Source organism: Typopeltis vanoorti, chromosome 7 (assembly GCF_054136105.1).
Source record: "Typopeltis vanoorti isolate ZY-2024b chromosome 7, IOZ_Tvanoo_1.0, whole genome shotgun sequence".
Taxonomy (NCBI): Eukaryota; Metazoa; Arthropoda; class Arachnida; order Uropygi; family Thelyphonidae; genus Typopeltis; species Typopeltis vanoorti.
In genome coordinates this window covers 29,179,089-29,198,126 of record NC_143555.1, presented here as the reverse complement: position 1 = coordinate 29,198,126, position 19,038 = coordinate 29,179,089, and the positions used below count along the sequence as shown (strand labels likewise).

Sequence of the window (19,038 nt, the reverse complement as noted above, 5' to 3'; positions counted from 1 at the left end):
AAGTTCTGTTGACCTACTTCAGTTGACGAATACACAGTTTTGCAGATCACAGCACATTGCACTCCTCCCTTTCATTTGGTAGATCTTACTCTACACAACTCACCTCAACCTATAGAACATAAGCCACAACCCCTCAATTCTGATCTCCAAGCTTTGCTCCACTGGGGCTCAGATAACCTCATTAATTTCAATGCTAGTAAAACCCAGTTCTGTGTTATTTCTTACAAAAAAGAACTATTTTCCCCCAATATTATTTTTGCTAACACTGAAATTTCCAGATAAGATGAGATTTCTCTTCTTGGAATTACCTTGACATCAAGCCTGTTTTAGCATAAACACATCACAACCATTGCATCCTCAACTTCAAAAAAAATGAGGATTTCTCTTTTGCTCAAGATGTTACTTCACCTCTGAAGAACTGCTAACCTAATACAAATCACAAGTCCGCATTTGGAGTGGGGATCTTAAGAGCTCCCTCAAAATGCTTGATTTATTACATAGGAGAGCAATTAGACTGATAAATGACCCATCTCTTACCAACTCATTCTGCCCACTTTTGTACAGATGTTTGTTTTCTGCAACTTGTGTATTCTATAAATCTTTCCATGGCAAATGTTCATCTGAAATAGCATCAGTAATTTCTCCACTCAATTCTAGTCCCGTTGGCCTCTGTGTGACTTCTTGTTCCCAAACTTAAAAATTTGGCTCAGTGGGAGAAATTTTTCTTCAAACGAGGATGTCATCAAGGCTATCAATGACTATTTTGCACAATTTGACAAATCCTACTTTTTAGATGGGGCTTTGAGAGTGTTGGATCAGGCAATAGCATCAGAAGATTATCTTTCTTTTAAGGTTACACGGTGATCACCATTCATATTTATGAATTTAGGGACACAAAACACACGTGTTGAAAAGATTATTTTACTGATTAATAATAAAATAATAACTTGACGTTTCAACCCCTGTATTGAGGTCATCATCAGAAGGATACATGTGTATAAGAACTAAGCTACATGCTGTTGCACTCTATACAGGTAAATTACATCTACATTGTTAACTAATCTTTTTTCTTTGCCTGCTCTCTAGTGATAAAAAAAAAAAATTACCAATAAAAACTACAATAAACTCTGCTAAAGTCCTCACATACTAGGATTCTTCTGGAATTATACAGAATTCTAGAAGAATCTAGGATTCTTCTGGAATTAAGATTCTTACTAGGATTCTTCTGGAATTATACAGAATTCCAGAAGAATCCTAGTACATGAGGACTTTAGCAGAGTTTATTGTAGTTTTTATTGGTAATTTTTTTTTTTATCACTAGAGGGCAGGCAAAGAAAAAAGATTAGTTAACAACGTAGATGTAATTTACCTGTATAGAGTGCAACAGCATGTAGCTTGGTTCTTATACACATGTATCCTTCTGTTGATGACCTCAATACAGGGGTCGAAATGTCAAGTTATTATTTTATTATTAATCAGTAAAATAATCTTTTCAACACGTGTGTGTTTTGTGTCCCTAAATTCATAAATATGAATGAGAAGATCTATCTGTGACTGCAGTAGCAACTCTACCTCCAGTCAAGGAAAGTGACCATGCAATCTTGTCCTGGGAGGTCGCTCAATATCGGAAATTTCCATCAAGAAAGGGTTTATGCCAAACTACAAAACTGGGGATAATGACAAACTTAGGAAACAACTTGGAGCAGTGCCATGGTATAAGAAACTATATGGAATGAATGTCAGTGCATGGGAAGTAGCAGGGATTGTTTGAACATGGCAGTATCACAGTGCATATTCAGGGTCAGGAGGATAAACCTAGTAGGGATTAAGTGGATGGCTAGTAATATAAAGCAGGAGATGCAAAAAAAAAAATGCTTTGTGAAAATAATATAAACAGCAAGGTGATCAGCATGCCCATGAGCAGTATAAAGCACAAGCAAGAAGGGTAACTATGGTAGGGAAAGCTAAATCAGATTATGAGAGAAAATTAGCTAAGCACACCAAAGTAAATCCGCAAGACCTTTTTTGCTGCATAGCAAGTAAGAGAAAGAATGATAATGGAAAGATAACTTTACTCAGTGCTGATGGCAGAAAAGTGACAGAAGCAGAAGAAATAGTTCTGTTACTAAGTGAACACTTTGCAAGGGTATATCATCTAGGTGGAACTTACACAGTTACTGTGGTGACAGAGACTGATTTTAGCATTGAGGTAGCTGAACTGGAGGTACTCAGTATATTGAGAAATATCAATGTGAACACAGCAGTAGGCTTGGATGGTATGCCAGCTCGTGGTATGAGAATGTGCAGGTGAACTGGCAGTGCTTCTGACGAAATTGTTTAATCTAAGTCTCATCTCTGGCAAGATTCCAAGAGAGTGGAAAGAGGGTAAAATAGGTGGCTCTCAAGACAGAAGTAACAAATTACAGACCAATTAGTGGGGATTAAAGTATATATATATATATATATATGGAGTTGGGGTTAAAGTATTGGAAAAGTTGGTCAAAAGTAAAATTCAGGAATGGGTGGATAGGAATATGATACTCTATGGGGGGAAGCATGGCTTTGTAAAAAGTAGGTCCTGCTTCAGTAATTTCTTCATATTTTATAATAAGGTAATTCAGAATTAGATAAAAGAAATGGCTACACCATGATACTTCTGGACATTGTAAATGCATTTGGCAGAATACTGCATGGAAAACTATTACATCAGTTGGAGCAAATGGAAATGGATATGAGGATGGTGGCATGGATAGGAGAGTGGCTGATAGACAGACATATGGTGGATTGGAATCATGGTGAACGAGGGTGACTAGTGGAGTGCCCCAGGACTCTGTACTCTTTAATTTGTACATTAATGATATAGCAGGAGATTTGAAGGGGGGGGGATATTCAGTTGCTTGCCAATGATGCAAAACTAGGGAGGGCAGTAGTTGATAAAGGTGATATAGATATGTTACAGGATGATTTAAATAAATTGGCAGTGTGGGCAAAGGACATTGGTTGTCAATTCAATGTTGTAAATGTAAGGTAATGCACTTCAGGATGAAAAGATTACACACTTCATATTATATTGATGTACTAATTTGCAGGAAATTGATAAGGCTAGAGATCTGAGGTTGATGGTGGATAGAGATTTGAAATTCAGAAAACTTATTGCAAGAGTTGGCAAAATATCTCAGAGATTTACTTGGATGCTGAAGAACACATTGACAAGTAAAGATGGGAGGATCGTTATCCCTCTTTATAAGACTATGATTTGATCACATGTTAACTACTGTGCACAGATTTTCTCACCTGCGTTTCTTAGGAATTGGGAGGTAGTGGAGAGGATTCAGAGACGAGTGACCAGGCTATTGACAGATCTGTGGAATGTTCGCTACAAGGATAAATTGAGAGTGTGTGTGGATTGCAGAGTTTAGCTGACAGGTGGAGGAGAGGGGATATGATAGAAACTTATAAGTTATTATAGGGATTCTATAAGATTAACACAGAAAAAATTTTTCATTACATGAGGAGCAGAGGGAAAACAAGGGGTCACACTTGGAAGTTGTCTAAGAGTGTGCAGACTAGGTTCTTTATTTGAAGAGTGATGAATGAGTGGAAAGGATAGCCAGAGGAAGGAGGAAATGCATAGAGTGTGTCTCTTAATGGATAGAATGTGTCTCTTACAATGGGTCTTTTGACTCCATGGAGTGCACATATAAATTATAATGATAATAATAATTTTTCCCTGTATTCCCTTAGGGCATTGGTTCCCAATTGGTGGTATGCATATCCCCCCGGGGATACTTGCTGGGCCATTCAGGGGTACACGAAAAATAATCAGTAATAGCGGAAAAACAATCATTTCCACTATTTAACATTAAGATAGGCACTGAACAAAAGTGTATTTAAAAACAACTATTTTAAAAACAAAGAGTACAATTTATAGAAATGGGTTTAAAAGGGATACACAAGTGGAAAAAGGTCGGGAACCACTGCCTTAGGGCATTTACCAACTTACTTTGTAGGAATTTTTAATATTCTTCTTTTCCAAGACTCACTGCCTTAGGGCATTTACCAACTTACTTTGTAGGAATTTTTAATATTCTTCTTTTCCAAGACTGCCTCTTTGACTTGTTGCATTCATCATGGAGTTCTTATTTTTTTATCCTTGTGGACAACTTTATTTTAGTTAATTTTATATACTTTTTTTTATATATTTTTATTTTTTTGCATAATCCAGAAACACTGCTCTAGAGACCAGTTATGGAACTTTTTAAAACTATTTCATTCTCAAGTAAGTACGACTGTGATTTCACACCAGGCATTGAAATTTATCTCCCACCTAAAGACAATCAGTAATATCCATGCTGGGATTTGACCCTGCAGTTGGCCAACCAGGCCAGGCCAACAAGACATAACATATCATTATCCATTGGCTTTTACTCCAATTAACTTCAAAACATTAATGATATTTTAAAGACATAAATTAAAAGAAAAATATGGAAAGAATAATTTTTTGACAATTTTTGTAGAATCCTCGAAATTAGCTTTTTATGGAGCAGGATCAGAAGTATATTGATAAAAATTATATAACTGAACTTTAGACCTTTAGAATGAGCTCTGGTTGATGGACTATAACCATTTAAGGCTGTCATTTGGATAAATACATTAGGGCTTTCCCCCCCCCCCCAAAGGGGGGGTTGTATGGAGATAAAAAAAATTTGGGAACTAAAAATGCAGAAATTTAAGATATAGAAATTAAAAGCCATAATGTACATTAGTAATTTCATAATGGCCTTGTATCAAGGATGGACTACAAACATTTTTTTTAGAAAAAGGAGAAAGATAAATTATAATAAATAAAGATTAAAAGTGTGAGTTACAGGGTGTGAGCCAGTTCAACAAGTGTTGTCTTCTTTATCTTTGACTTTACCCATGAGCTTCGAAGACAACACTTAGTCAGAACAACTCACATCCCGTAACTCCCACTTTTAATCTTGATTTATTATAATTTCCCTTTCTCCTTTTTCTAAAAAAGGAGAAAGAGAAATTTTGTAGTTCTTCCTTGATACAAGGCCATATATATATATATATATATATATATATATATACACATATTTTGGCTTTTAATTTGCATATCTTAAATTTTTGCATTTTTACTTCCCATATTTTTTTATCTCTATATATCTTCCCTCTTTTTGTTGGGGTGGGGGGGAAGCCCTAATGTATTTATCCAAATGGCACACTTAAATAAATGGTTATGGTCCATTCCATCATCTAGAGTTCATTCTAAAGGTCTAAAATTCATTTATATAATTTTTATCAATATTATTATTAGTGTTGTTATTATTACGTTACACCTCTGGGGAGTCCAAAGACTCATCGTGGGAGGAGACTTACTCTACAGCTCTCTGTCTCCACCACTCAATCCACCAACTACAATGAATTTTCCAGATCATTTAGTATACTTTTTCATTGCTGTCTAACCACACAAAATTTTTTTCTTTTTCTTTTCAGGTCCCACAGAAGGTTCTACTAAGATAGAAGTGGAGGAATTTTTTGATGCTTGAGAAAAAGCAACTGACACAATGAAAAAGGAAAAGTTGGTCCTTGTTGGGAATGTGAATAGCAGAGTAGGAAATGATTGTCAGACATACAAAAATATTTTGGGAAAATTTGGAGAAAAGAGCAAAGCTAATAATAATGGCAAATACCTGTTGGATTTCTGCTCAGGACATGGACTGGTTATTACTAACACCATGTTCCAACATAAAAATGTGCACAAATTCACATGGAGAGAAGAGGCGAGGAATAAGAAAAGTCTCATTGATTATGTTATTGTTGATAGTGATGTTTTCTCCCTGGTGCAGGACACCAGAGTGTACAGAGGATTTGAAATTGGAAGCAATCACTATTTAGTCTTGAGCAGGATAAAATTGAATTTCATATTGAAAAGAATAACATGTAAGAAAGTTTTAAAGCGAATAAAAGTTGAGCAGCTTTCAGATGTGAACTGTAGACTAACTTACACAAAGATTATTGAAGAAAAAATGAAAGAGTTTGAGAACAGGAACCAAACCTTGGAGATTCAGTGGCAAGCCTTGAAGAAAACCTTGATTGATTCAGCCAGAGAGGCATGTAGTGAGGTTGTCTGCAAGGATAGAAAAATCAGGTCTCCATGGTGGACACAGTTAAAGAGGCAGTGAAGGAAAAGAAGAAATCATATCAAAAGTTCCTGGCAAATAAGTTCGCTTTTGCTCTTAGAGAATACAGAGACAAATGTATGAAAGCAAAACACTGTGTAAAACTAGCTAAACAAAAGTCATGAGAGAACTTTGACAAGAACATAGAAAATAAATATCAAGAAGGTGGAAAGATATTCTGGAGGTTGTTGAAGAAGCTTAGAAATGGAGGAAAGAGTGCTGTAAAAGGAGTTAGAGATGATAAAGGTGACATGAAAACAGAAAAAGATATCCTTAAAGTATGGAGTAATTACTTCAAAAAATTGCTAAATGAAACAAGCAGTGATGACAGCACAGTGGTAAAAAATACTGACCAGGCAGGCAGTCAGGAATACATATCCATACTTGAAGTAGAAAAAGCCATCAAAGGCTTGAAATGTGGAAAGGCAGCAGAGTAGATGATATTCGACCAGAAATGCTGAAGTATGGTGGTATAAAAGTCTTACAGTGGCTGCACTGCATAGTTCAGAAAGCCTGGACAGAGGTACGAATTCCTGATGATTAGAGTAGAACTCTAATAGTGCCCATATATAAAAAGGGAAATAAAACTGAATAGATATGAAGGAAAGTGGTATTAAACATGATATCAAAATTGGAGATGTTAATGTCAGCTCTTTGCTTTATGCAGATGATGTTATACTTCTAAATAAATCGGCTACAAGTCTGCAAGATTCTCTGACTAAATTGAATAGCTGTTGGAATAGATATGGTATGAAGGTCAGCAATAAAAAGACAAAGACAATGAAAATAGGCGGAATCATTGAAAATGTCAGCTGTGTTGTGAATGGAGAACCTGTGGAACAAGTAAAACATTTCAGCTACTTAGGCACGATTTTTACTGAAGATGGTAAATTAAATATAGAAATAGACAACAGAATCAGCAAAGCTGGTATGGTGGGAAGTCAATTGAATAAATTCATATGGAATAAGAGAGAAATTAGTCAGAACACTAAATTAGCTGTATACAAGACAGTGTTCAAACCAGTTTTAACTTATGGATCTGAGAGCTGGGTCAGAAGTAAAACACTTGACCAAAGACTAGAGACCGCAGATATGAGAGTCCTGAGAAAGATTAGAGGCATGAACAGATGACATCAATGGCAATATTATATTAAAATTGAGATATTAGGAAAGAACTTGACATTGTCAGCATCCAGGAATGCTTTAGCAGAGCTAATCTCAGGTGGTATGGTCACTTAAATAGAATGGGAGAGGAAAGATTAGCAAAACAAGTGTTCTCTGCCAGGTTGGCAGGAAAACGACCCAGAGGAAGACCAAGATATAGGTGGATTGATATGGTACAAAGTGCCTTAGATGATAGAAATATAAGATCTGATAATGTTGGAGTCTTGACAAGTAACAGACTGATTTGGAGGAAAATTGTAGATAGGAAGTTAGTAATGATGTAAATTTTTCATGTAGTACTGTCATATTCTGTACACCCCTTGAGGGTACATGGCAGGAATTTGATGATGATGATGATGATAAAACTGAATATGAGAATTACAGAGGTATTTCCCTACTGAGTGTTCCTGGTAAGATCTATGCAAGTATACTTGAGAAACAGTTGAGAAGAATTGTGGAAGAAAAGCTTGGTGAAGAACAAGCTGGATTCAGGCCAAATAGAGGCGGTCTGGATCAGATCTTTACTTTACTTCAAATAGTCAAGAAAGCATGGGAATATAACAAAGATCTGTATTTAAGTTTTGTCAATCTGGAAAAGGCATATGACAAGGTGCCAAGAGAGAAGCGCTTCAATACGCTACAGTTATATGGTATCAATGGGTCATTATATCAAGCAATACTTAGTCTGTAAGTTGGTAGTTAGAATTGAAGGATGTACAGGAAGATGGTTTAATGTTGAATCTGGTATGAGACAAGGATGTACATTATCCCCTCTGTTATTCATTATCTATATGGATCACATTATGAAGGAAAATGGTATTAAACATGATATCAGAATTGGAGATGTTAATGTCAGCTCTTTGCTTTATACGGGCGATGTTATACTTATCAATAAATCCGCGACAAGTTTGCAAGAGTTCCTGACTAAATTGAATAACTGTTGTAATAGATATGGTATGACGGTCAGCATTAAAAAGTCAAAAAGACAATGAAAATAGATAGAATTGTTGAAAATGTCAATTGTGTTGTGAACACACACACACAGGTGTTTCAGACCAAAAGGCTTTGTCTATACTGACTGAGCTACGGAGGCTCTGCATAGCATAGACTTAGTATTTATGCGAATTACCCTAATTAAAAGTTATTAGCCCCAGTTTTAATTAATTATTAATTTGGCATTTTTTTTAAATTTTAGGATTATTAAAATTGTTATCATTTAAAATCATGGAACCAGTAACAAAACGAAGAAAGTATGAAGCTCGATTTAAAATAAGGGTAATTGAAATGGCAAAGCAAACTAATAATTGTGCTGCTGCAAGAAAGTTTGGCATAACCAAGAAGATGGTAAGAGAATGGAGTAAGAAAGAAGATATTTTAACAAAATTAACAAAGAAAAAATGTGCGATGAGAACGGGGATCACCCTATTGCGGAAGCTGGAAAATCACGTTGCAGAATGGGTATTCGAACAAAGGCAGAATGGTTATCTTGTTACAAGAAATTTGATTAGAGCATATGCACTAAAATGGTCAAGATTGAATCCGGATGAAAGTATAGAATTTCAAGCCACTTCAGGATGGTGTAATCGTTTTATGAACAGTTTTGAGAAGAGATAGAAGTCAGAGGGAGCCAAATCTGGAGAACAGGGTGGATGTTCCAACAATTCATAGTGCAGATCCCTTAATTTTCCTATTGCCAAAACACCTTTGTGGGCAGGTACATTGTCCTGATGAAAGATGATTTTTTTCTTCTGCAAACCGTGTCTTTTCTCATGAATTTTTCCATCTAGTCTGGTTAAAAGATTGGAATGATATTACTCGGTTGTTGTTGTTATACCCTTTTCAAGATAATTAATAACCAAGATGCCTTTAGCATCCCAAAACACCGACGGCATGACTTTTCCGGCTGATGGAATGGACTTTGTCTTCTTTGGTGCTGAACAACCGGCTTCTGTCCACTGTTTTGACTGCTGTTTGGATTCTGGTGTATAATGGTGAATCCAAGTCTCATCCATAGTAATAAATTGATGCACAAAATCAGTTTCATTCTTGCTAAAATGCTGCTTCAAGCACTATTCAGAGATTTTCATGCGAGTACGTTTTTGATCTGCTGTCAGCAAGCGTGGCACCTGTCTTGTGCAAAGCTTTTTCATTTGCAATTCTTCATGCAAAATATATCCTACACGTTCTTATGAAATGCCTGTAGTCTCAGCAATTTCATGCACTTTGACTCGTTGGTCATCCGATACCATATCGTGCACTTGATCAATGATTTCTGGTGCTGTTACACTTTTTGGACGTCCTATCACGTGGATCATCTTCAAGGCTGGTACGGTCATGTTTAAACTCGGCAGCCCATTTCTTATTTGTTGAAAACGAAGGAAAAGTGTGCCTATAAACGTTTATGAACTTTGAATGAATTTCTTTTGCCGTTAAACCTTCTTTTACAAAGAATTTTATAACTGCACGATACTCAATTTTATCCATTTCAAGGGATACAGACAACACTTTTTGCTTCAGATAGCTGTATAAAACAAACTACTTGATAGAATGACTTGCAGTTTCACTTGGATGCTTATGACAGATGTACCTCTACCATAGATGGCAACACCATCTTGCCGATGGTGTTGCCATCTATGGTAGAGGCCGAGAACTTTTCAGACCACCAACGCACATTAAAAAAAATTACATATGTTACATTTTAATACTTTTTAATCCCATCATACTTTAAAATACATTACCTCTAAGATGTTATAATCAAACCACCATGAGGTCAAACACTCACTGTGTGAAGTCTTCATTGTCACACACAGAACTCATTGAACCATGCTTTAATATGATTTACAGTTTCAGCACTCACTGCACTCTCAGGTAGTTGATCTGCTCATTAATCACTCCCCATGCAAAAACCTTGCCTCACTTGCGTGCTCATACTTTAGCTTATACAGCATCTAGGGATAGCCTGTTCTATCCATTTAAAAAAAAAAAAAAAAAAAAATTGCATATGGCATTTCTTCAATCAGTCTTTATAACCACACTTTTTGATGTACAGCTGTTTTAAAATAAAGTGCTGAATTGTCCACATATATAGTTCAGTTTCAGCACATTAACTGTTAGTTGATTATTTTATTATTTGATGTTTATCACATTATTTAGATAAATATTTTGGGTTCAGCTCTTATATCAAAATCTAATAAGGCTTAATTGATTCTCTAATGAAGAGTTGAGAATAATTTAAAAGGCAAAAGCATTTTAAAATAAGTTTTTTAATAATATCTATCTATATGTATTTTAAAAAATTAGTGTTTTAAATTTGTGAGAATTAACATTTATTTAGATAAATAAATAAACAAAATTTTTTTATGCAATTAAGGTGATTGGTGAATTGTCAAGCAATGGAAAAGCAATGAGGAGATTTGTACAAACATTTGTTTTAGCACCAGGATCTCCTAATGAATTCCAGATATATAATGATATCTTTCGCTTTCAATCTGTTTTGTCTGATGATAAAATGAAAACTTGCAAACAAGGTATGTTTTCTTGTGTTTTTGTAAATATTTGTATACATGAGAGAAAGAGAGAGAGAGAGAGAGAGCAAACAAATATGATTATATACATTTTTGTTTTTTCAGCCTGAAAAATCATAAAATGACTGATCTGTATAAATGAGATGTAGAATTGTCTTATTGTAAGCAACTATCAGCAACATCTTTATATCTTCTTAATACTTATGCTTTGTACAAACAAAATCTATTGTCTTTGTCTTACAACACCCTGTTATCATGTTTGCTGTGTGGTGCAACCCATGGATGTTAGAAGTAAGCATGCTAGGAAGTTAGTGGCAGTAGCAAGAACTAATTATTTGGTTGAAGAAATAGAGACTGTGAGGAATGATAGAAGATTAATTAATTTCAATTAACTTCAATGCCTCCAAATTAAATTAACTACATGAATTAACTTCAATGCCTCCAAAACATATCCTGTCTGTTGCTCGCAAAAAAAACTCACATTCCCCCCCCCCCCCAACTTTCAGTAATACTGAGATATCCAAAACAGATTAGATTTCTCTTCTTGGACTGATCTGCACCCCCGATCTTTTCTGGCATGACTACATTTCAACTATATCTTCTGCAGCCGCCAAAAAACTTGATGTACTTTTTCCACAAAACACTACTTCACACCTTGATTGCTGCTAACTCTGTACAAAGCCCAAATCTGCCCAGCCATGAAATATTGCTCCCATATTTTAGGTGGTGCACCAAAATCCTCTCTAAGATTGCTCGATTCTATTCAGAAGAGGGCAGTCTGGCTAATTAATGATTCCCTGTATCACATACCCAGTTCAATCCCTCTCTCACAGACATTCAGTTTCTTCCTTGTGCCTCTTCTACAGATACTTTCATGGACAGTGCTCTGCTAAATTGGCCACTATTATTCCTCCACTCTCCTTTAAAATCATTAAAACAAGAGCCACTGCTAACCAACATCCATTTACAGTCCATCTTGAAACTCACCAAAACAACTTCACTACCTCCTCTTTCAATCCATCTACTTTTGTTTTTTGAGACAGTCTTCCCCACTGTGCCTTCCCCAAAGATTACATCCATCAGCTGTTAAAAAAAAATGTGAACAGATTCCTCCTTTCTTCTATTTCCACACACACACACACACACACACACACACACACACACACACACACACACACACACACACACACACACACACACACACATACACACACACACAGCATTAATATGCTATAGGTCTTGTGGCCTATAGCATGTATGCATCAGATATAAAAAATTAATTGAAAACAGATTTTTATTTGTCTGTTCTGTTTTTGCTATAGTAACTTAGATGCTTCATTTTGCCTATGCACTGCTTCTCAATCTTTTTAACCTAATCCTTAATCCAAAATTATAGCAAGCATCCTAAAGATGTGTGTTTATCTGGGTTAACTGGATTTATCTGTGTTATCTGAATCCTCTCTACTAATACATCCTCATCCCATGAAAATATGGTGACAAAAAAATCTATTGTCTTTGTCTTGCAACACCCTGTTATCATATTTGCTCTGTGGTGCAACCCATGGACATCTGGAAAGAGGGATATTAATGGTCGTATACTACTTGAGCCATTTAACAAGATAGGCAGTCTGATTTACCCATCTAAGTGCAATCAGTTGGTGGATTTATCTGCAAGAGTCAACAGTGTTGTAATGTAATATAACGTAATGCCTCCTTCCTCATAGTCCAGAGACAGAGACCTAGAGTTGCTGTGATGCCAGTATGGTATCTGGGACAGCCTAAGCATTCCACCTTCAAAATCAGTCATTGAATTCAAGATACTAAGCATCCATGTGTGACACTGGTACTAATTCTCCTCCTTTTGAGTATGATTCATTCATTCTTGGATATATATATATATATATAACCAAGAAAGTCAGTGACAACAACAAAAGCAGATAACATATGGGACATTTTCTATTAGGAATATTCTGTTTGGAGGTTATCCAGAAGGGTTGGCAGGAGCCTCAAAATTCATAAGAAATTCCACTGAGGATATATATATATATATATATATATATGCTAATATTATTATTAACACCAGACATCCATGGAGTCAAAAGACTCATCCCTGGAGGTACACACTGTTACACACAAATCCCATCAAACCATGCTTTAAACTTATTTAGTGTAACTGCATTCTTCACCACAATGTCTGACAGTGCATTCCACTCAGCAACCACTCTCCATTAAAAAAATCTCCTTATTTCCTATTCAGACCCTTCATATCCTTTATCAACTTAAATGTCTTAATTGTATCCCCTTGCTTCCTCCTATTCACAAGGCTTTGCAAATGGTATACCGTCAATCTGTATTCATATCCCACATCCCAAACACCAAATATTACTACCTTAGATGATCCTCTATGAACCCTTTCTAATAATATTCCGATCGCCATGAAAACCAAGGTACTGAATCTGTGAACAGTAATTTATATGAGGCCTGATCAAGGTCTTATACAATGGACCATAACCTCTTTATTTTGCATGTTAAGGTCCTCCACATCACTGCCATAATCGGATTACTTCACAATTTGTACGGTGTTACCTCTGTACTTCAGATCCTTGTCTGCCAATTTCCTCCAAAATTTTCCCCAGCCAAGTGTATGTTTTGCATTCCATTGTTGCCTACCAAATTTCAGAACCTTACATTTTGCAATATTGAACTGATAGTGTCATATTGTTGCCCGCTCGTACAATATGTTGTTCTCCTGTATGACATCTGCTTGATTCATCATCACTCTTCCTGGTTTTGCATCATCTTCAAACAGTTGTATATTACCAGTTAAATCCATCCCAATATCATTAATATAAAAATTGAATAACAATTGTCCCAAAACAGACCTTTGGGACACACTGGCAGTGACTTTCCACTTCTGGAACATTGCACCCACTCATACACAACTTGCTGATACCTACCCAAGAGCCAGTTGCCTATGCAACTCACTAATCTATCATCGAATCCTATCTGCTCCTGAGTAGTTAGATAGATTGCCACACCAATGTGTGGTGTGGTGTGGTGTGGTGTGGCGATCTATCAAAAGCCCTTCACAAAATCTAAGTATACCATGTATATGCATCTCCCTTGTCCATTACATTCGTCACTTTATTATAGCATATAAGCAAGTTAGTAAAACATGATATCCCCTTTAACAAACCCATGCTGACAAGCACAGAGAATACCCCTGTTATTAACCCACTTTTATATCCTAACTGTCGCTAACATCTCCAGTATTTATTATACAGATCGGCCTATATTTTGTAGCCTTAGCCTTATGAGCACTTTTGTGAAATAGAATTTTATTTTCCTTCCACTTCTATGAGATTTGTGCTGTTGCAAGACTGTTCATAAACAGGCAGGCCAAGGCTGATGCTAACTGCTTGGAACATTCCGTTAAGACATGATATGTCATTAAGTCCTATTGTCTTATTGACATCTAGCTTACTTAACTACTCATATTCCTCTTGCTCTCTCAGCAGAAAATCTCTGATTTCATACTCTGTGCTTGAGTTCTCTAGATTTCCCACTGAGGATGAAACACCCCAATAAATTGCTAACTGAATACTCCAACTATGTCCTCAGCAACAGTTACCAATCTACTGCTTTCATCCATTAATAGCATCTTGCCATAATCATTCTTATTTCTACTTGAAAAAATTCCCTACGGTTTTTCTTGGCATGACTTGCTAAGTTCTGCTTGTACTGCACTTTTGCTGCCCTTACCAAGTCACACTCTCCTGGTGTGCTCTTCATACTCTTTGTGCAACTGATTATTATCATTATTCATCTTGTCGTGATCCTCCACAGTTCCTCTCTGTTTACATTCATCCATTTCATACCTATGTTAATCAGCCTTTTTTTTTTCACCTTTGGAATAGATTTGCATGTTGATGATGATGTTACATCATCAACATGCAAATATAGTTAGTGTCCATTTGACCTGAATGAATGGATTAAGTATGAAATTGACCTTCAACCTTTTAACCTTTGGAATGCATTCACACATTGATGATGTTAATTATCTTTTTGTCTGTGCCTAAGCAGCATTTATCTCCTTCCTGCTTAACTTCTCATTTCATACTATAGCTTCAATCTATCTCTTAAGCTTTGCACAGTGAAAGGAAACCCTTGTAGTTTCACATATATATTCTTTCTTCACATAAATCTTCAGATGACTAGCTACCACCCAGGCGATCACTTCATGATCGCTCTCACCAGCTGGAGATAGGTTCAAAACACCACTCAATCTTGATCCTCGCATGGCCTCCTTTACATGCTGCTGGGTTAGTTATCTCTCAAGTTGTCAAGAAATTTATTTTCTTTATTCCCAAATGCTATCTTTTCATTCCTGTCTCTACTGCTATAATTAAGATCACCCATAATGATCATCCTTACCTTGTTCTCTAAGCCAAGTTGCTTATGCATTTCTTCATCACCACCCTCCACATCATCTGTCCTATAGCAACATCCAGCTAAGTTTGCTCTCATGAGAAAAGACACAATTCAGAAACTGATCTTCTATGGAAAGTGGCTGAAGAGAATCTGTAAGAAAGTGTCATTTATCAACCGGACTGCCCTTTTTTGAACTGCATCAAGAATTTTTAGGGAGGTTGTAGGAATGCTTCCCCTATACATTTGAACAGTATTCCTATGTTGGTTGAATTTGTGATTTATACAGAGTGAGTAACTTCAGCAGAGAAGGTACTGCCTTGAGCGGAAAAGGATGCCAAGTTTTTTTGGAAGTTGATATAGAAGTGATATGATTGTGCCTTGAAAGGTTTGGAGTAAGATTTTATAAAACTAGTTGTTGATAAAATTTGAAGTTTAGGGTGCATATTGCAAAAGTGTGAAAGCAACCCAAAGGATTGCTGCAATACTAAGACAGACTTTGACCAGTAGAGATGAAAGAGTAGTGACTCCTCTGTATAAAGCCCTGACCTTTCAAGTATCTGACCACATCTGGACTACTGTGCCTAGATCTGGTCACCAGGATTTGAAGATGATAAATTAATCTTGGAGAGAGTACAGAGGCAGATAACCAAAATGATATCAGGACTCTATTTGTTATGAGGATAACCTTAGGGCATGTAAACTATAGAGTTTGGTGGACAGAAGACAAAAGGGTGATGTGATTGAAACATTTCAAGTCTTTAGAGCTATTTACAGGATTGACACAAGGGATGTTTTTTCATATAGTAGAACAAGGGAGAGGAACAAGAACAACAGGCCATCCCTGGAAGTTGCAAAAAGGAGGTGGTGAGTATGAGGGTGAAAAGTGGCTTTTTTTTTTTTTTTTTTTGCATGGAGGTTGGTTGGACCTTGTAATTCATTGCCTAATAGAGTGGTTAATATGCAGACAATAAATAGGTTTGAGTGGTGTGATAGACTTTGCATTGTCTAAGATGGGCCTCCTGTGATGAGTCTTATGACTCCATGGTGATCCAAACGATAATGACAATAATAATACTTGTAAATACAAGATGAACAACATATATAGCCTCTGGCTGGGAAAGCCCTGTTTGAATCGCATTAAAGAATAGGAACTTTTATAATTTACAGCATTAATTTACAGCTGAAGGTTTAGTTGGCTAATTGCATTGCACATGGAGACGACAGTATTTTTACTCCAAAATCTAGTTGTTGTTTTTTCTCCACTTCACCAGAAATAGATTAAATGGCTGAAGAACAGCTTAGCAATTCGGGTAAATTTTCTGTTGTTTGCCTCAGTAACTTAATTTGTAAAAGCTACTGCTTGATCACTGCAAACCTTATGCTAGTTTCAATGCATGCCAGACATGGACATTTGTAGAAGCTTGTTCCAGACAACTACATATCACCTATCAAATTTATGACACTTGTCTTTCTTAAAAAAAGCATACATAACATACCTTTATTCCAAATATACACTATCTTCCAATAATTATCTGGACACCCTGTTATTTGAAGTTATGGAGCATTCCAGGGTTGCTAATAGTATAAAGATAGTAGGAAGCAGTATTTCATCATAACAGTTGAATACAGGTCGTATGGCAACACAATGTGAACTCAGTGACTTCGAGAGAGGTGTCATCATGGGCTGTCACATTGGTGGCATATCCGTACATGCTACTTTCACTCAACTGGAGCACTCAAAAATTAATGGAGATGTTCTGACACACTAGTGTAGGAAAACATGACTGACAGGGACAGGAGAGTGTTAAAACAGGTGGCACACAAAAACCAGCTACAGTTGGCACAGACCATCCATGATGAGTTTGAGAGCACCAGTAACACCATGGTGAGCACTAATACTGTACGAAAAGAACTCCATTTACTGGGTTTCCATGAAAGAGCACGGCACATAAGCCAAACATCACATCGATGATCAAGGCAGCTTGTCTGGCTTGGTGCAAAGAATGTGTGAACTGGACAATTGACCATTGGAAAACGATACTCTAGAGTGATGAATCAAGGTTCACCTGTTTCCAGTCTCATAGCAGAGTGTGGGTGTGGAGGCAGCCTGGTAAATGCTTGTTACCACACTGTGTTGTACCCACTGTAAAGTTTGTTGGTGGAGGAGTATTGGTGTGGAGTGGAACCACTGGTCATTGTCATGGGTGTTAAACAACAGCTTAGCCTGTGCAGAGTCCTGACCTCAACCTCGTTGAACACCTGCAGGATGAATTGGGGCGGTAATTGAGGTACAGAGCGGCACTTCCTCAATCTGTCGCTGAACTCAGTACTGCTTTGATGGAGGAAGAGAGACAAATTCTACCTGATGTCTGCTGCACATTGGTAGAAAGCCTCCCTCAAAGGGTGCAGCAGATGATCAAAACCAAAGGTAGACATGCCCGATATTAGGGTTCGCCTGCTGGTATCAATTGTAAATTTCTGAAATGTCTGGACAATTATTGGTATGTATATATATATATATACATACCAATATATATACATACCAATGATAGTAACCTACATGCTCCATTGCATACAATGCATATGTTACATGTAACTTCCTAGTGCTGATTAATATTTTACATTTCTAATTTTGTATCAATATTCATATTTCCATTTATATTTTTACATCTTTATCATCTTTTTTACATCTATATGTACATATTCTGACTTTTACATCCATATTTATATTTATATTTTTATATATACATATATTTACACTATATAATTCATACAATATCAGTAATTTATGTTACTGTACAATGACTGGTAGTTGATCTTATTGGCAAATTTAATTAGTTCTGAGTAATACTTTTCGATAAGTCTCTGTTTTGACACTGACCACTTGTCTCCGGAAGTAATGACGTGTTGCATTTGTATGGAGGGGCATCTGTATGGAGTCCAGTAGCTGGCAGTTGTAAAGTATGTGGTCAACAGTCTGTTGAAGTTGTGAACTACAAATACATGATGGTGATTCCAGGATATGGAATCTATGTAAGTAGTGTCTTAGTTTTCCATGTCCTGTTAGTAGCATGGTTAAACCTGAAGAAATGGCGTGTTTTTTCAGCCGGAGTCTGTTTCTGATGCTAGGAAAGAATTCTTTTGTCGATGATCCGTTTTTTTGATGTTTTCCATTCTTCTTCCCACAAATCTAGGTTTCTTTCTTCTGCAAGTGTTTTTATAGCAGATATCGAGTACTTTTGGACTTGTTTCTAGCCACTTCTTTAGCCAGCTGATCCGCTCTCTCGTTTTCTGCAACCCCAGTATGTACGTTCACCTAGCAGAATTTGATTTCCCATCCCGATGGAGTGAGATTCCAAACCAGTTTTCTTGTCTGTTATATTAACGCTATATGGTTGTTCTGGTTTTTTATGCCGTCTATAGTGCTACTGTCACTGTAAATTGTTGTTGTCTTTTGATGAGAGGTGTTGACTTCTAATTCCTGGAGATATATAAGTGAATGAAGTTCTACTTAGTTGTTGGAACAGAGAGGATGCAGTCTAGAGCAGTGTTCTTGTATAATGGACTGCCTGTTATATGCAACAAAGAACAGCCGACATTCCCTCCAGTTTTGCTTCCATCAGTGTATATATGGAATTCGTCACTTTCAGAGCTTTTCTTCTCCTTAATATTTGTTTTCTTTGCTGGGTGAGGCCACATACTGTAGTGAAGCAGACATTCGTAGCAATTTG

The 19,038-nt window shown here is 36.5% G+C and overlaps 1 protein-coding gene across 2 annotated transcripts in view; it reads left to right on the top strand.

Annotated features, from left to right (window-relative positions):
* The window catches only part of LOC150104544 (ras GTPase-activating protein-binding protein 2-like), a 284,999-nt gene that overhangs the window by 63,736 nt on the left and 202,225 nt on the right, over positions 1–19,038 (top strand). For both annotated transcript variants that reach the window (XM_090395758.1, XM_090395757.1), the window contains one exon: positions 10,723–10,879. In XM_090395758.1, coding sequence (XP_090251884.1) covers positions 10,723–10,879 — 157 coding nt within the window. The remainder of the gene's footprint in view (positions 1–10,722; positions 10,880–19,038) is intronic.